The sequence below is a fragment of the Corythoichthys intestinalis genome, chromosome 8 (assembly GCF_030265065.1).
Source record: "Corythoichthys intestinalis isolate RoL2023-P3 chromosome 8, ASM3026506v1, whole genome shotgun sequence".
Taxonomy (NCBI): Eukaryota; Metazoa; Chordata; class Actinopteri; order Syngnathiformes; family Syngnathidae; genus Corythoichthys; species Corythoichthys intestinalis.
Window position 1 is genome coordinate 7,553,586 of NC_080402.1, and position 18,729 is coordinate 7,572,314.

Sequence of the window (18,729 nt, forward strand, 5' to 3'; positions counted from 1 at the left end):
GACGCTTCCTGTAGCTGCAGATGTCTGGCACATCGATCAGGACTAATCTTGGCCCATTCTTCTCTACAAAACTGCTGTAGTTTAGTCAGATTCCTGGGATATCTGGCATGAATCGCTGTCTTTAGGTCATGCCACAGTATCTCAATGGGGTTAAAGTCTGGACTTTGACTTGGCCAATCCAGAACGTGTATTTTGTTCTTCTGAAATAATTCTGAAGTTGATTTACCTCTGTTTTGGATAAAGATGTCCCGATCGATGGGGACGTCATTTTCAAAGTAACGGAATCGGCAAAAAAATATCGGGCATGCCTTTTTTAAATATATGTATTTTTTAATTAAATCGTTTTCTAATTGTATTAACGTTACAGACAAAATGTCTTACACTCATCCAGATTCTTTAGTTTTGGCTTAAAGTAGGGTTATCAAATTTATCGCATTAACGGCGGTAATTAATTTTTAAAAAATTAATCACGTTAAAGTATTTAACGCAATCAACGCATGCGCTGCACGACCCACTCACGCATTGTCGCATTCAATCTATAATGGCGCCGTTTTACCTATATATAGAGCTAAAAGGCAGCGTAAAATGAGTAGAGTGAATTTTGGCAGCCTTTAAAGCCTTTTTTTAATTGGCTAAAGCCTTAAAATCCCTCTCTCAACAATTAAATATCGTGGGAAGCAATGTGGGGAAGCAGGGTAGTAGTTGATCTTTTTCTTAACACCCTATGTTATTTCCCACCGCAGAGAAGATATATCAATTGGTGCCGCTTTGCACAGTCATGGTTGCACTTCGCATCATGCATTTGGGCAGAACAGTTAAATGGCTACAGTATCATTTACTGAAAGCTCAACAAATACACTAGATGGTAATATTTAGTCACAATATACAAAGTCACATTTATCCTTTAAGAATTACAAGTCTTTCTATCCGTGGATCACTCTCACAGAAAGAATGTTAATAATGTAAATGCCATCTTGAGGATTTATTGTCATAATAAACAAATACAGTACTTATGTACTGTATGTTGAATGTATATATTCGTCCGAGTTTTATTCATTTTTTTCTTAATGCATTGCCAAAATGTATATGATCGGGAAAAATTATCGGGAATGATTGGGATGGAATCGGGAGCAAAAAAAATGCAATCGGATCGGGAAATATTGGGATCGGATCGGGAGCAAAAAAACATGATCGGAACAACCCTAGTTTTGGATCATTGTCTTGTTGCAGCATCCATCCTCTTTTTAGCTTCAACTGTCTGACAGACGGTCTCAGGTTTTCCTGCAAAACATCCTGATAAACTTTTGAATTCATTCTTTCATTAATGATTGCAAGTTGTCCAGGCCCTGAGGAAGCAAAACAGCCCCAAATCACGATGCTCCCTCCAACATGCTTCATGGTGGGGATGAGGTGTTGATGTTGGTGAGCTGTACCATTTTTCCTCCACAAATGACGTTGTGCGTTACTCCCAACCAATTTAACTTTGGTTTCATCAGTCCACAAAATATTTGGCCAAAACTTCCGTGGAGTGTCCAAGTGCCTTTTTGCAGATATTAAACAAGCAACAATGTTTTTTTTTTTAGACAGCACTGGCTTCCTCCGTGAGTCCTCCCATTAACACCATCTTGGCCATAGTTTTACATGTAGTTGATGTGTGCACAGAGATATTGGCCAGTGATTCCTGTAAGTTTTTAGCAGACACTTTGGGGTTCTTTTTCACCTATCTGAGTATTCTGAGCTGAACTCTTGGCGTCATCTTTGGTGGAAGGCCACTCCTTGGGAGAGAAGCAACAGTGCCAAACTCTCTCCATTTGTAGGCAACTTTTCTGACTTTCAACTGATGAACATCCAGACTTTTAGTGACGGTTTTGTATCCTTTCCCAGCTTTATACAAATCAACAATCCTTGATCGCAGGTCTTAAGACAGCTCTTTTGACTGAGCACATCAGACAATGCTTCTCATCAAGACATTTCTTACCTGGTGTGTGTTTTATAGTGGATAGGGTAGCTTTAAACAACTCATCAGTGATTGGGGACAAACCTGACTTATATTTAGTAAAAATTACTTTCAATTTCTCTTTAAGTCTCCTTAGGCAGAGGGTTCACTTATTTTTTCCTCTTCTGTCATTGTTTGAATGCTGTCCTCATTAAAATATGAAAACCTAGAAATGTTTGGGTGATTTTAGTTAAAGCAGAGTTTTTTCATCTGTATGATTTTGACAAAGATCAGATCACATTTGATGGTGATTTCATGCCGAAATGTGAGAAATTACAAAAGGTGCAGATACCTTTTATTACCACTGTGGCTGATTACGGCCACAGTGGCTGCCAAAATCACTCACCCCATCCCATAATTTTGCCTCCTATATTTTATTTTTTTTTTAAAGCTTTGTGCCGTCCTTCCTGAGACTCGGCTCGTGGAACGTCGTCATGTTCGTCTCCTTCGAACAAATCAAGCGCGCCATGATGGTGACCAAGAAGCGCTTTGAGACGTCCAACTGAACCTGAACGCAACGGACAAGACATTTAAGTACACTCAGGAACCCTCAGCGGAAAAATACTGGGAAAACCTAATAATTTATTGACTATTTATAAATAAGTGAACGTAAAAATACAATTTTATAATTAATATATTTTTCAAATTAAATCCAAGTGGAATAAAATCACTTATTGAATACATTTGAAATAAATACAATTCAAAATGCAATCAAAGACAAGTAATATCCTTTAAAAAATATCTTTAAGAAAACAGTTATCATGAGTACAATGCAATACAACGGTGCCTTACGAGCGTAATCCTTTCCCAGACTACGCTCTTAACTCAAAACACACCAACAAAAAAATGTTATCAACACATTTTTAATAGGAAAACTAGCACTCGACAGTATTATACTTCTTAAAAACATACAGGAACAACATTCAATAGAATGTGAAAAAAAAAATAATTCAAGACTTCATGCTAATGTGCACTGACATTGCGCTGCTCCTTCTGGTGTTCACTCTTTCGCCACCAGAGGCAGCGTAGTCTATTAACTCTTTTAGCGGCATTCACGATGATAGACATCCAATCAGGTTCGTCTCTAGTAGACGTTCAAACAGACTGGACGTCTACCATCGTCAATGGCATGTGAGTTAATAACTACACAAGGACGGTCTCTTAATGAAACTCAGCTGCGATCTGATGAATTAAAACACAGCTGTGTTTAATTCCTCTAATTACTTACATGAACAACAGTATTTTTCACCTGTGATAACGTTAAGTTTAACGAATGTGTCATGTGAGTATACTAAAGGTGTTAGAATGTGTTTGCACTTTTATAAGATGTCCAAATCTGCCTGTCGAATGTAAAAGCTGTATATCTGAATGCAAGATATAAATACTGTTGACTTCTTTTACAGTCTTTTGTGTGCATGTGCTTTTATTGAGATTACAAAATAGAAAACCAACAAAAAAGGCCTTGGTGACATTTTTACAGACATACTGTAAATAAGAGGTGTTTTGTCTTGTGTGTTGAATTTAGTGTTGCACTGATACTAGTATCGGTAGGGGATTAAAATGCAGGCATCGTATCGGCTAGTATTGCGTAATATGTACTTCTGTGCGACGGTCGCCCTTCCCAAGATGGCCGCAAGTTACAAACGCCGCTTTCGAAGCACCAGCACTTGTCGCATTAAGTGTTTTTATTTTGGTGACTGCTGTTGAATATGCTAATTTAGCAGTCATATTTTCAATGTATTAGCGTATACTTTAAAACAGGGGTGTCCAAACTTTTTGCAAAGGGCACCAGATTTGGTGTGGTAAAAATGTGGGGGGCCAACTTTGGCCGACGTGCTTTACGTAGAACAATATATTTAGGCATATTTTAGCAAGCCATGTGGCACATTTGCTTGATCATTTTTTTTATAATTAATCATTTCAACAATCTTGCAACTAGCCTTTGTGGCGTTCTCTTTCGACTCTCGGGCATTTGCGAAATAGTGCTGCTGTGAAAGTAAACTAGCTTCAAGTTGCTTCAATTTCTCGCTGCGTATCTTCCGTGTAATTTAGTCGTACATGTCAGATAGTCTTGTTTGGTAATATCGCCTAACACTGAAATCTTTAAAAACAGCGACTGTCTCTTTGCAAATGAGGCAGACACAGTTGTTGCGTATTTTAGTGAAGAAATAGTCCAATTTCCACCCATCCTTGAAGCGTCGGCCGTCACAGTCAACTTTCTGTTTTTTGTTGTCGCCATTTTAAAAAATGGAAGTAATGGCTCACATGGGGTAATGTTGCTTAGCCCTTAAATACCTGCAACATGAAGCAATTATCAGAGAATCCCAAAATTTGAAAAATAAGGTCCTAATGAAACCTTTTTTTCAAATTTGTAAAAAGAAAAGTCAAAATGAATTTGTGTAATAAGTATGGCAGTCAAAATTATTGCGTTAACGGGCGGTAATTAATTTTTTAAATTAATCACGTTAAAATATTTGACGCAATTAACGCACATGCCCCGCTCAAACAGATTAAAATGACAGCACAGTGCAATGCCAACTTGTTACTTGTGTTTTTGGGAGTTTTGTCGCCCTCTGCTGGCGCTTGGGTGTGACTGATTTTATGGGCTGAAGCACCCATGAGCATTGTGTAATTATTGACATCAACAATGGCGGGCTACTAGTTTATTTTTTGATTGAAAATTTTACAAATTTTATTAAAACGAAAACATTGAGAGGGGTTTTAATACAAAATTTCTATAACTTGTACGAACATTTATCTTTTATGAACTACAAGTCTTTCTATCCATGGATCACTTTAACAGAATGTTAATAATGATAATGCCATCTTGTTGATTTATTGTTATAAAAAACAAATACAGTACTTATGTATGTACCGTATGTTGAATGTATATATCCATCTTGTGTCTTATCTTTCCATTCCAACAATAATTTACAGAAAAATATGGCATATTTTATAGATGGTTTGAATTGCGATTAATTGCGATTAATTAATTTTTAAGCTGTAATTAACTCGATTAAAAATTGTAATCATTTGACAGCCCTAGTAATAAGTGCTCTATTATCTATAACCCATGCTAAATGTTTTTTTTCTCATGGAATTTGCAGATGCATGTGTTGACTTGCATCCATCATTTTTTTTGTTTTTCAAAAAGAAATGTCAAAATTCTAAATCAGTCTCAAAATCATTAAATTTTAGGTGTATCAAATGTGATACATTTGGCAATAAAGGGTTAAAGTGCTGCTGCCTTTTAGTGGGTAAATGAGGAGCAGCATTTCGTGTGTAAGCTACTTCATATGCTGGTTGCAGTACTGCTGACCAATTTTTTAAGTCTGTGTACGGGCCAGACGTTTTATGACAGAGGCTGGGGGCCGGATGAAATTTGACCACGGGCCGCATTTGGCCCCCGGGCCGGACTTTGGACATGTCTGCTTTATAAAAGGTGGATAAATGTAAATGTTAAATGGTAATAGCAGTTTGGATTTGAAGTTTCATGAACATTGACATGAGGATCTTTAAAGATGTTAGTTTTGCTAGGGGGGAAAGCTGGCAAAAGCAGGCTAGCAAACTTGTGTCATTTGCTAGCATAAGTGATGAGCTAATTTTTTATTTTTATTTTTTAAACATTGCAGAGACTGCAGCAAGTAACCAGTTGATAATAGTCCTCGTTCTTCATAGGGAGTTTGTGGAATTTTTCCCTTTGCCCATTTCTTCTGTCTGTTTCCTTCTAAATGCACATGTCACCATGTCATCGGCCGTCAGTTAACTCAGCAGACTGATGCTGCATTCAAGGAAGGCGGGAAGTCAGAGTTTCCAACCTTCGATCTGGAAAATTATTGGAATGCTTCCACTATTTGATCGCTTACGAGAAGGCAGGTTTGCTGGAGTTCAGAATGTCTTTTGAGGGAAAAAATTAAAAACAACTTTTGGCGATCGGCCATCTTTGCTGTTTACATTTGCTTGGAACACTTTGAGGTCACAACTTGACTCGACTTCCCACCTTCCTGGAATGCAGCGTTAGCACGAGTGGCTGAAGCATTCCTCTCTATTGTGGTCGTATTACACATCTAAAAAAATAGTCCTGCAGAACTTACATATTGCACGGAATTTGTTGAAATCACCTCCACCGACTAATTCAACCCTCGCTAACTCGAAGATTAAGCCTGATGTCAAAAATTCTGAGGATGTTCATTTGCACCTCCCAGTCAACATGGAGTGAACATCTAGTGCCGTTCATGGCAGCCAATGAGTGCGCCATCACGGTTAAATCTAAAATATTAAATAAATGACCTTTTTTTCCCTCATATTGGTACAGGGGGGGTCCTTTTTTTGGGCGGGGGGGGGTTTGCGGGGTTGCCAATTTTTAGGTTTTGCAGGGGGTTTTTTCTGCAATTTTTTCAGTTTTTTTTTAATGTGTGTTTTTCATGGCGTTTTTTTTTTTTGTTCATTTGCGCCCCTCCCGGTCAAAAGGAATTGGACGTCTAGTGCAGCGATCGAGTGTTAACGTTATCTCATTGGCTGACATGGACGGCGCTAGACATTATATTACTGCTGCAACTATGAATCGATTAACTCGCTTCTTCGAGTATGCGTTTAGTTAAAATGGTGTAATGGTTTGTTTTAAAAGTGTTTTCATTTAGTTTTATTAATTTGGGTGGATACACTGCCATCTAGTCTGCTTCATTTCACATAGCTTAATCCAGCTGCTCCCTGTTAAGAGCAACATAAGCTAGGTTTTCGTTTGAGCTAATGTTTTTTAATTCATTCATAATTTAGTTCATAGGTATATTTGGCCTTTTTTTTTTTTTTGTGGGAATACGTGTCTGGACCATTTGTTAAGAGCATTGTTAAAAAAAAGTTAGCATATTATAGCATTTAAGCTAGCACACTTCAGCCAATTGTTCTTTTGTTGTACATAGATCCATATTTATTTATTTTTTCATACCGTTTAAGGCTCAGCTCAGGTATTTTAATTTTTTATGTTTAATATCGATTACTCGAACTAACTGCTTCATCGATTAATCGACTACTAAAAAAATCGATAGCTGCAGCCCTACATCAAATTCACTTTGACTGGATTGGATGTCTAGCGCCGTCAATGGCACTGACGCCAGAGCACTGTTTCTTGCTAGCTTCTCGCTTGATCATTTTAGGGCATTTACAGGTTACTTCCTATTCATTTGGGGACATTCTTGGGTCACTTCCTTTTCAGTAAACTGAATTCAACAGAAAGTCGCCTGAAAATGCCCCCCAAAAAAGTCACCAAAAATCATCAGGAAATGACCTGAAATGCCCTGAAATTGAACATTTAGAGGAGTTCATTTATTTTCACACATCTCATGTAGGCACAAAAGGTTGTTAAGCAGTTTCTGACCAAGTAATGATAGATATTTTGCTACATTCGAGTATGCAGTAATCTAGCAGTAAAAGAAAAAATATTTTTGTATGCTTTTTCAAAAAACTTGGTATCAGTACAGTATCAGGATTTGCCGATACCGCATAGCCAGGGAGCGGAATCTGTATCCGGAGCCAAAAAATGGTATCGGTGCAACACTAGTTGAATTATTACTATTATTTCATGACCATTTTCCACAAATATCTTCGGACTCAATGATCAGAATAATGTTTATTGCCTCTAATTACCAGAGTTCTGTGCTGGTGTCTTGTTCAGTCGGCTTCCACGCTGGTGTACCTTTAGTTTTTAGATGTAGCGCTCAACGTGAGACACACATGGGGGTCGGTTAGGAGGTTCCGTACCACGTGGTGGAACTTTTCCCTGTACTGGTTAAACAGCATGATGCTTTCAGGTTCCTCTGCCAGCCAGAATTTGTCAAATTCAAATGCCAGGTAGCCTAGAGTGTGAGATAAGTGAGGGGAAAAATATTAAATCTCATATCTAGTTTGATAAGTTCTAAGATGGCTGTACTCACAGTACAGCTGATGAAAGTGTCGTAGCTCGGGGGTGCCGGACACTGCGTTATAGAAATGAGCTTTGAGAGCGCCGCTCTTTAGCAGACTGAACGCCATTTCGGTCAGGTTGATCCCTACGATGGCGTATGAGTACCTGGAACAACCGTTGCATGTCTGAATAATCATGTTTTATTAATGGAAAGAGGCACAGTAACACATACAGGGTGATATTGTGCACTAGGGCTGTCCCAAACGACTAATTTTCTCCCGATTAGTCAGCAGACTATTTTTACGATTAGTCGACTAATCTAATAATTTTAAAAAATTGTTTTTGTTTTTTTTGTTTACTAATTTAGCCATGACATTTTTGTTGACGCTTATTAATTCACAAAAAAACATATTGGAACACAAATTATTTATTAAAGTACAAATAAACACGTAAATAACAATAATAAATCACAAATAAACAATGAGTTCAGATGCTGATAGAATTAACTAGTGTAGCATCCCGATTGAAAAGATGGTCTCTTAAACTGATGGTTTACAACTTTTATTCCATCCTTGATGTAATCACACCGTAAGAGCTACGGTGCACACAAATAAAACAACACAATTAGAAATTAACAAAAACTTTTCACCTTTTTCCTTTTAAACCTTATTTATATATCAATGAATTGCCTATATGAATTGCCTTTACCTTAATTTATTACCTTATCATTGACAATCTCTCCCTTGAGTGCAATCACTGTATATACTGTATATATTTATGACCTTTTAACCTTATATAATTTTCTATACCATAAAATAAACCATAACATGAAATAAACCTTTCAGTTAGCATTAAGAACAATACTAATCGCACTTATAACACCATTTACCATTTATAGGCCCATTGTCAATGAAACATTATTATTTAGTAAGGCGACAGCACCCTCTGGTGTACAAAAAAAATGAAAAAAAAAAAAAAAAAAAAATTCAAACTGGGTGACGGCGCTTGAGGTGTTTATTCACGGCCGACGTGCAGCCAAGCTTGGCATTGAAGAGACAGGACAGAAATGTGTACCCTCCTTTGTTTCTTTGAAATAAGTCAATGTTTTGGACACTCTGGTGTGCTTTTTTTGGCTTTGTGCCGCTTTCCCCGCTTGCATACAGAGCATCCGATATTCTGAACTTTCCACGCATATATTTTTTTAACCCTTCATTAACCGTCGACGGGGTGTTGTGCTCATCGACGGATTTACGTCATCGACTAAGTCGACTAGTCGGGACAGCTCTATTGTGCACCGTACTTTTTGCATCATGTGGTGCCTTATGACAACTGCTGGCCAAAAGTATTGCCCCCCCCTGCAATTCTGTCAGATAATGCTCAATTTGTAGTAGTGATATCTTCATTTATTTTGCTTGCAATGAAAAAACACAAAAGAGAACTTAAAAAATTTAAATCATTATCATTTTACACAAAACTCAAATTGGGCCGGACAAAAGTATTGGCACCCTCAGCCTAATACTTGGTAGCACTACCTTCAGACAAAATAACTGCGAACAACCGCTTCCGGTGTCCATCAATGAGCTTCTTACAATGCTCTGTTGGAATTTTAGACCATTCTTTTTTGGCCAACTGCTCCCAAGTCTCTAAGATTTGAAGGGTGCCTTCTCCAAACTGCCATTTTCAGATCTCTCCACAGGTGTTCTATGGGATTCAGGTCTAGACTCATTGCTGGCCACTTCAGAAGTCCCCAGTGCTTTCTCTCAAACCATTTTCCAGTGTTTTTTGAAGTGTGTTTTGGGTCATTGTCCTGCTGGAAGACCCATGACCTCTGAGGGAGACCCAGCTTTCTCACACTGGGGCCTACATTATGCTGCAAAATGTGTTGGTAGTCTTCAGACTTTATAATGTCATGCACATGGTCAAGCAGTCCAGTGCCAGAGGCAGCAAAGCAACCCCAAAACATCAGAGAACCTCTGCCATGTTTGACTGTGGGAACAGTGTTCTTTTCTTTGAAGGTCTCGTTTTGTTCCTGTAAACTCTATGTTGATGCCTTTTCCCAAAAAGCTCTACTTTTGTCTCATCTGACTAGAGAACATTCTTCCAAAAATGGTTTTGGCTTTCTCAGGTTTTGGCTAACTCCAGCCTGGCTTTTTTATGTCTCTGGGTCAGAAGTGGGGTCTTTCTGGGTATCCTTCCATAAAATCCCTTTTCATTCAGATGCCGACGGATAGTACAGGTTGCCTCTGTTTGTACCCTCGGACTACAGGACAGCTTGAACTTGTTTGGATGGTAGTTGAGGTTCTTTATCCACCATCCGCACAATCCTTCGTTGAAATATCTCGTCAATTTTTTTTTTCCGTCCACATCTAGGGAGATTAACCACAACGCGGTGGGCTTTACACTTATTGATGACACTGCGCACGGTAGACACAGGAACATTCAGGTCTCTGTAGATGGACTTGTAGCCTTGAGATTGCCCATGCTTCCTCACAATTTTGCTTCTCAAGTCCTCAGATAGTTCTTTGGTCTTCTTTGTTTTCTCCGTGCTCAATGTGGTACACACAAAGACACGGGACAGAGGTTGAGTCAACTTTAATCCATTTTAACTGGCTGCACGTGTGAGTTAGTTATTGCCACCACCTGTTATGTGCCACAGGTAAGTAACAGGTGCTGTTAATTAAACAAATTAGAGAAGCATGACATGATTTTTCAAAGGGTGGCAATACTTTTGTCCGGACCATTTTTGGAGTTTTGTGTAAAACGATAATGATTTAATTTATTTTCCCATTCTCTTTTGTTTTTTTTCACTGCAAACAAAATAAATGAAGATATTACTTCCTAAGCATTTGTAATTGCCATCATTTTCTGGGAGAAATTGAGCATTAACTGAAAGAATTGCAGGGGTGCCAATACTTTTGGCCAGCAGTGTAATAAATGTCAATAATAAATCTCTTGTTTTAACGATGTATATCATCATATCGCCCATCATTACAAGAGAGCGTAAGAAAGGGCTTGTGTCTCACCCTAGTTTTGGATGGTTGGCATGAGATAACACCAGGCGAGCTTCTTGTGTGTAGTGTTCACTGAAGAAGCTGAGGATGAAATAATTTAGCAAAAAAATTCATAAAAAGTCAAGCCGGGTTAGCGGAAAAGACATTTGGGCAACTCACAGAAGATTCATGAGGCCCAGCATGCCCATTCCTCGAAAGTCCGTCTTGGGGTCGTCCCCTTGGAAGCCGATGTCCCCCCACTGCTTAGTCACCCTGGACTCCAGTTTGATGCTGGGCATGAGCAGCTCCCAAAGCTGAGGGTAACGTATCGAAATTTGGTTGACCGAGTGGAACAGAATCAATTATTTCCTGAAAATACCTTTAACAGCATGGCCTCGTGTTGAGGGTTCTCCGGGCAGAACGCCTCTTTCCTGACGTCTTCCACAGATTCGTAGAGGTTATTGTACCCCGTGATCTGCAGCAGCGAGGCGTGCAGGCTTTCTTTAAATCTAGAAGGAAGCAATTACGTTACTTAAAGATGAAAACACAACACATAAATGACTCATTTTTAAAAGACAGTGGCTTTACAGCGGATTTGTCTGCACTTTGATGTTCTTCTCCTTCATTATTTGCTCCACATGGTTCCCTAAGTGCTCCTTCCTGCTGACCAGAGCACCTCGTAGAAGCTACAGAGGAAGAAGAATGGAAAACTCAAACTCATTTGTCTAATTATTTTCTAATTTCAAAACTGAAAGGAAAACATTTGTGTGTATTTTAATCAACGAGTATCTACTCTAAGTGTATTTTTATCTGGATCTCTATCAATAATGTTAAACTGAAGAAATCCTAGATGGTGTTTACAGCGCAGACCTTTGCACTATTGATAATTCTGTGGGTTTAAAGGCTGTGCCGTACGCTACATAAACTCATCTGCACGATATGCTTACCTTGCTTTTTGAATACTTGAGGGAATATTCTGCAATAATCACAAAATGAAAGTCAAAATTGTTAAACAAAAATCAAACATAAAAAAAAAAAAAATACTATGATACTGTTATTGGGCCACAAACTCCTTTGTACATTTTTTTTTTTTTTTTTATTTGACACTTTTCCCCCCCAAAGTGATTATTTTAGAGTTTCAATTATTATGCCCAATTGTCCCGGTGATATGCCGCAAAATTATAATTAATTTTTTCTTACCAGTATTTATTGTTCTGGTTGCGCCCGGCCCGTATCCGGAGCATATTCTCTGCAGCTCACACGTCCTGGTCACCTGCCTGATGAGCCACTTGACCCAGTACCTCAAATAGGTTGAGTACAAGTACTGCCAGATGTACGCCAGCATACTTCCTACAAGAGAGAAAACGTACTACATCAGAAAGTTTTTAAAAAAATGCTATGAATCTTTTTTTCATTTATATACTCAAAATTACAAAATCCAATATTGACTAGACATGCGCCGATTACCAATTTCAAGGTATACTGTGGTATGAAAACGTCAAGGTTTCAAAACCGCAAATATTTTCCATCCTATAGACCCTACCCACCGACGTCACAAAATCACGTGCTCGCTGTATGGTTCCGCCCACTTGTCCGTCATTTTGTGTCTGTATTATCAATGGTCTCAATTGATCGAGCAATTTATAATGCATTTCATGGAAGACCCGGTGCTTTCGGATGCCGTAAACTCAGTTGATGCGTTGCATAAAAGGCGTTATGTGGAAAAGCTTCAGTTTATCCATTCGCCAGATCCATATTTGATGCCTAAATCGATGTTTTTCGACCCGCTGTCTCCGCCGTATTTGCCTGACATCTGCTAGCTACCCTGAACTGTACAACTATCTTGTCCACACAAAATCAGCCTATTCTCACGAAAGTTTGAAAAACTTTTAAGAGCTTGGAGGCTTATAAATACTTCGTTGCTGGTTGGGTGAAACAGGTCCTCGTCCACGAAAATTCGGCAGGAATCTATCTTGTGCTTGGAAAGGTGAGTTACGAAATTTTCAATTCAAAATCTTTTGTTATTGCTAACATCCACTGTCAAGTCTAATGTATTTCATGTCGTTTGTCAATGGAGTTAGGGCTTTTAATGTTTATATGGTTTAGCGATAGCACTCTCACTACATACATACGTGTATGTTGTCGGCGATTAGCCTAGCAATGATCTTAATTGTGGTTGTCAGCCCAAAACCCTCTAAATATATATTAAATGCATCTTACCAGATATAAAATGACTACTACATAATCTGTGGTAATCGTTTGGAGCCCAGTTTTCTCGTCGAATTGCAGCAGCCCATCTCGCTCTCTTCTCTCCGGGTCTCTCGGAATCCGGTAGAACTTCAAGTCTCTCCGTCTTCTCCGTCTATCTTCGCTGTTATTGCTACCGACCGCCACACACGCCTTCACCATTTTTATTATTAATGTTAACGAGCAGAAAAACACGTCGTAAATAGGAGGAATGCATGTAGCCGTAACAGGGAAACATGATGTGTTGACGGACAATTGGGCGGCACCAGTCAGGAGGAAGGAATTGTGACGTCACGTGGGTAGGGTCTATAGACCTTACTCACATGACGTCACAAGCACGCCCCCGCGCCATATTGTCCGTCAACTCGTCGTGTTGATGCATTACCGCTACGTAAATTCCTCCTATTATGGCGTGTTTTTCTGCTCGTTAACATTAATAATCAAAATGGTGAAGGCGTGTGTGGCGGTCGGTTGCAATAACAGAGAAGATAGACGGAGAGACTTGAAGTTCTACCGTATTCCGAGAGACCCGGAGAGGAGAGCGAGATGGACTGCTGCAATTCGACGAGAAAACTGGGCTCCAAACGATTACCACAGATTATGTAGTAGTCATTTTATATCTGGTAAGATGCATTTAATATATATTTAGAGGGTTTTGGGCTGACAACCACAATTAAGATCATTGCTAGGCTAATCGCCGACAACATACCGTTTCAAATTCAAGATGCTTCTTTCTTCCACCATCTTTATTTTTTGAATAATATTTAGCTGGTAACAAGTGAAAGAAGCTGGCCTCGTCTACGGATCATCGGTTAAACAAGGGTGTCCAAACTTTTTGCAAAGGGGGCCAGATTTGGTGTGGTAAAAATGTGGGGGGCTACCTGGGCTGATTTACGTAGAACAATATATTTAAACAAATTTTAGCAAGCCCGTCTGTGTGTCACATTTGCTTTATTATTTTTTTAAATTCATAATTTCAACAGTCTCGTCTTTGTGGCGTTCTCTTTCGACCCTCGGGCTCTTGCGAAATACTGCTGCTGTGAAATTAAATTAGCTTCAAGTTGCTTTAATTTCTCGTGCGTATCTTCCGCGACTGTCTCTGCAAATGAGGCAGACACAGTTGTGTATTTTATTGAAGAAATAGTCCAATATGCACCTATCCTTGACGCGTTGCAGTCAACTTTTTTTTATTGATTGTCGCCATTTTAGAAAATTGGAAGTAAAGGGTCACACGGGGTAATGTTGCTTAGAGTGCTGCTCTCGGGGCCGGATGTATGGGTGGGCCGGGGTGGGCACGGCCCACCCAGACATGAGTCGTGCCCACCCAATCAAAATGTCGGGAATATCTATTGTAGCGTCGCACTGGATATAGAGAACTCACGGAGAGTTGGTCTCACCTACTTTTTTATAGCAGGATTAACGGTTACTTTTGGCCGCAACAAGCAATCACCTAAACAAGCTGTTTTTCCAACCTCGTTTGTTATCCGCGCGCTTCCTCTCTCTCCTCCAGGCACATACACACACGCACCCTCCGCTCGCCCCGCCCACTCCTACTCATCCAACCACACACACCCATCCGTACCAGAGGCGTTCGCTGACGGTAGGAAGCTGATAGAACAGCAATAATACTGTGGGGTCGTTACACTAAATATTCGGTCAAAGAAAGTAAAAAGATATCACAATATCTGTACCAATACCATATTATTGGGTGGGCAGCCGTTTTCCTCCCGACAGAACATAAAAAAGTGTTTTTGCCAGCGATGCCGAGTAGCTGTAAAAGCTGTAGTAGTACCAAGTAGCTCTACCGATTTCACCAATGAGACGTCGCAAAAATAATCACATGACTCCATTATACAAATCAGACGCAAGCTTGCAGTCCTAGCTTCACACCAGCCTGCTCAATCATGTGGTCTTTAGTACCGTTAAAAAAATGAAGTATTTTATATTGAGCGCTGCTCTCAACAGGACTCAAAAGTGCGGATTTCAACCTCTATACCAGTTTTTATTTGGCATTGATTGACCAAGGATAACCGGATATATGCTCCTTTTAATTTCTAAATAGTAATAATGAAGAAACTCTTCACTATTCAAACTAGGAACTATTTTTTCCACCAGAGGGCACTCATGCTCTTTGGACGAAGAATGCCTCGTTTATGTTTTTTTTTCTCTCATTGGAATACATTTTTATTGTATTTCTTTGGCTTTATGCGGTTATGTAATGTGTTATTGTCCAGTATCATTATAACAACGGTTCATATACCACTGTAAAAAAAAAAAAAAATTTAACAAAAATAAGCAGTTACTCAAAATGTCACTCTTAATTGAGTATTCTTTTCACTGCATACTTTTTTATTTGTACTTGAGTACATTTTTTGGATGACTACTTTTACTCTTACTTGAGTAATATTAGTTTGAAGTAACAATACTCTTAGTTGAGTAAAAATGTTGGCTGCTCTACCCACCTCTGCGTTTAAATATTGCAATTTAAATTTGCTTATAAAATCCAGACACTTATTCTGGAAGTTTTCAAAATGTTTCTTAAGTAGTTTTTAAAAACAAAGGTTTAATCAAACGGTGTACCAATGAAACCATTACATATGCACTGCAAAACCCAAACCAAAAAAAAGAAAAGCTTCCCTTGTTTTCAGTGTAAATATACTAGAAATAAGTGAAATTATCTGCGAGTGCTTCAATCAAATTTACTCACTTAGATTTCTTGAAATAAGAAAAATGCCTAGCTGAAAATAACCTTAAAAAACTTGTCAGAAATGTTTTTAAATTCAAGAATAGATATTGTTCAAAACATTATTTGAAAGCATTTTTCTCTTGATTTAGGTGAAAAATGACCAACTTGTAGTTGTATGGCCTTAATAAGAACAAATACTGTAGCAATAGTAATATTTACTTAAAGTAAGTGGAAGAATCTGATGCATTAATCTGTTAACCAGCCGTTAACTCTCAGAACAAGATGGAGAAAATTATTCGACTAGATTTAAGAAAAATTAAAGAAATGCAGAGGGTAAAAAAAAAAAGCCTGCATTGGGGGTGCCCCCTCAAGATTTCTTAGTGCCCACTCTGGTGGGTAAACCTAGATCCGGGCCTGGCTGCTCTTAAAGTTTTTCAAAGTTTCTTGAAAACAGGCTGAGTTTCTGTGGACAAGATAGTTGTAGATATCAGGGTAGGAGATGTCAGGCAGAGACTACGAAGACAGCGGGTCGAAAAATATCAATTTAGGCATCAAATATGGATCTGGCGAATGGATAAACTGAAGCTTTTCCACATAACGCCTTTTATGCAACGCATCCAATGAGTTTACAGCGTCAGATAACACCGGGGCTTCCATGAATTGCTCTATAAATTGCACGACTAATTGAAACCATTGAGAATAGGGCTAAACAATGACGGACAATATGGCGGCCGGATACAGCGACACGTCATTTTGTGACGTTGGTGAGTAGGGTCTATTTTTTTTCTGTCCCAAAAATGCACGGAGAAATCCCTCGCTTGCAGCTGCAAGGCTCAACCCTCCCCCACTGGTTGTTGCTCAGTGTCAGTGAGTCAGCTTTGCTACACAATGGCTGGAGGAGGTGAAACTCCTGAACTTTTTCCCCCATCGAAGAAAACAAAATCGCTGGAATGGGAATACTTCAGCTACAGAAAAGTTACAGACGGTCGAGGCTTAGAGGAGGAGGGCCAACCGACATGTAAAACATGTTTGCAGAGGGTGGCTGCCGAGTACGCAATACCTCCAATATGAGTTCGCATTAATACACAACAATTAAAGGTGTCACATTTGCTTTATTATTTTTTTTCAATGAATAATTTCAACAATCTCGCAACTAGCCTTTGTGGTGTTCTCTTTCGACTCTCGGGCTCTTGCGAAATACTGCTGCTGTGAAATTAAACTAGCTTCAAGTTGCTTAAATTTCTCGCTGCGTATCTTCCCTCTAATCTTGTCGTACATGTCAGCGTGTCTTCTTTGGTCATATCGCTTCACATTGAAATCTTTGAAAACAGCGACTGTCTCTTTGCAAACTAGGCAGACACAGTTGTTGCGTATTTTAGTGAAGAAATAGTCCAATTTCCACCTATCCTTGACACGTCGGCCGTCATAGTCAACTTTCTTTTTTTGTTGATTGTCGCCATTTTAGAAAATGGAAGTAATGGGTCACACGTGGTAATGTTACTTAAAGTGCTGCTGCTTTTTAGTGGGTAAATGAGGAGCAGCATTTCGTGTGTAAGCTACTTCATATGCTGGTTGCAGTACTGCTGACCAATTTATTAAGTCTGTGTGCAGGCCAGACGTTATTGATTTTATGACAGAGGCTTGGGGCCGGATGAAATTTGACCACGGGCCGCATTTGGCCCACGGGCCGGACGCTTAAGGTTATCATACCGTCAGAATATCATACCGGCACATGCCTAATATTGATTCCCATAATTTTAGTTTTAATGATTTGTTTCATTTTTTTTTTCTATCCTTAGAACATTAATATAGATGTTATGACAACCGTATATTAGCTATTAAATATTGAAGTAAATTCTTGCCAAAGCAGAAAAATACAAAAAATGGACGATTAGGTTGTGATCAAACGCGATTTCAAAGCTTCACGTTTTAACAAGCTACATTTTCAAATTTTTTACGTGATAACTTGACCTTCTGCTCTCATTAACAACTCGTTAATTTCCTCACTTATGAATTAAAATTATTAGTTTTATTTTTTGTATCAAACTGTACGGTCAAACAGCTATATTCTTTAGCGTTAAAGCAATTGTGTATTAAGTATTTAATTAAACAAATTCGCTACAAGATGAAAACAATTAAATGCAAAAAACAAAAAACAAACAAAAAAATGAGCATGCGCCCTTTGTTTCGCTAATTTGCAGTAGCTTCCAGGCTAATGATAGCATAAACAAGCACTCAGCTAATGTTGTTAAGGCGGGCGAGTAACAAATGGCGTTGACTTAACGCAAATAAGCAACAATTGTCTGACTTCCCGCAAAGTTTATGAACACATTAACTTGCCGCGCGGTCAATTTGTATCAGAAAAAGCGTCGTCTAGACAACAGGTTGCCACTGATGTAAGCAAAACTGGTGTTAGCTCACGCGGCTAGCCTGCTTAACACGAGACACTGGTTCAAACTTACCACTTTAATTGTCCTGCAATAAGAAGAACAAAAGAAAACTTATCCGAAGCCTGTCTTGCACGACCATCAATGAATGAAGGCTGGCATGCAGTGTTTTGCTACCGTGGCACTTCCTATAGTACAGGAAGTGATACCGAAGATGCAGAAATTCTGGACAGCGCCGGAAGAGGGCGCCATATTGCTACCTAATTACTCACTATTAATTTAAAACATACTGTTTGCAAGTGCATTTAAATTTTATTTGTACTGTTTTACGCACTGTGGTCGCAATATTTCAGTAATTTATATTACAATGTATAAAACGTATATTTAAAAAATAAATAAATAAAAGTATTCACATCCCATGAGCTATTCATTATATTAAATGATTTAGCAATAATTCTTATTCAAATTGTTGCAATAATTGAATTTACATTTTATATTATAACTAGGGCTGTCAAACGATTAAA

General features: G+C 38.8%; 2 protein-coding genes across 4 annotated transcripts in view; one reads left to right on the forward strand and one right to left on the reverse strand.

The window, feature by feature from the left end:
• LOC130920577 (mitochondrial uncoupling protein 2-like) overlaps nt 1–3,398 on the forward strand; it is a 19,939-nt gene extending 16,541 nt beyond the window's left edge. For all 3 annotated transcript variants that reach the window (XM_057843888.1, XM_057843890.1, XM_057843889.1), the window contains exon 7: nt 2,388–3,398. In XM_057843888.1, coding sequence (XP_057699871.1) covers nt 2,388–2,502 — 115 coding nt within the window. In that variant the 3' untranslated portion in view covers nt 2,503–3,398. The remainder of the gene's footprint in view (nt 1–2,387) is intronic.
• On the reverse strand, nt 820–18,410 carry elmod2 (ELMO/CED-12 domain containing 2). Its single transcript, XM_057843892.1, has 9 exons — nt 18,281–18,410; nt 12,086–12,235; nt 11,833–11,861; nt 11,474–11,571; nt 11,265–11,394; nt 11,066–11,199; nt 10,919–10,987; nt 7,927–8,060; nt 820–7,848 (listed from the first exon to the last, which is right to left on the reverse strand). Exons 2-9 carry the CDS (start codon nt 12,228–12,230, stop codon nt 7,691–7,693), a joined length of 897 nt encoding a protein of 298 aa, XP_057699875.1. The 5' UTR covers nt 12,231–12,235; nt 18,281–18,410; the 3' UTR covers nt 820–7,690.
• Between the last annotated feature and the right edge of the window lie 319 nt (nt 18,411–18,729).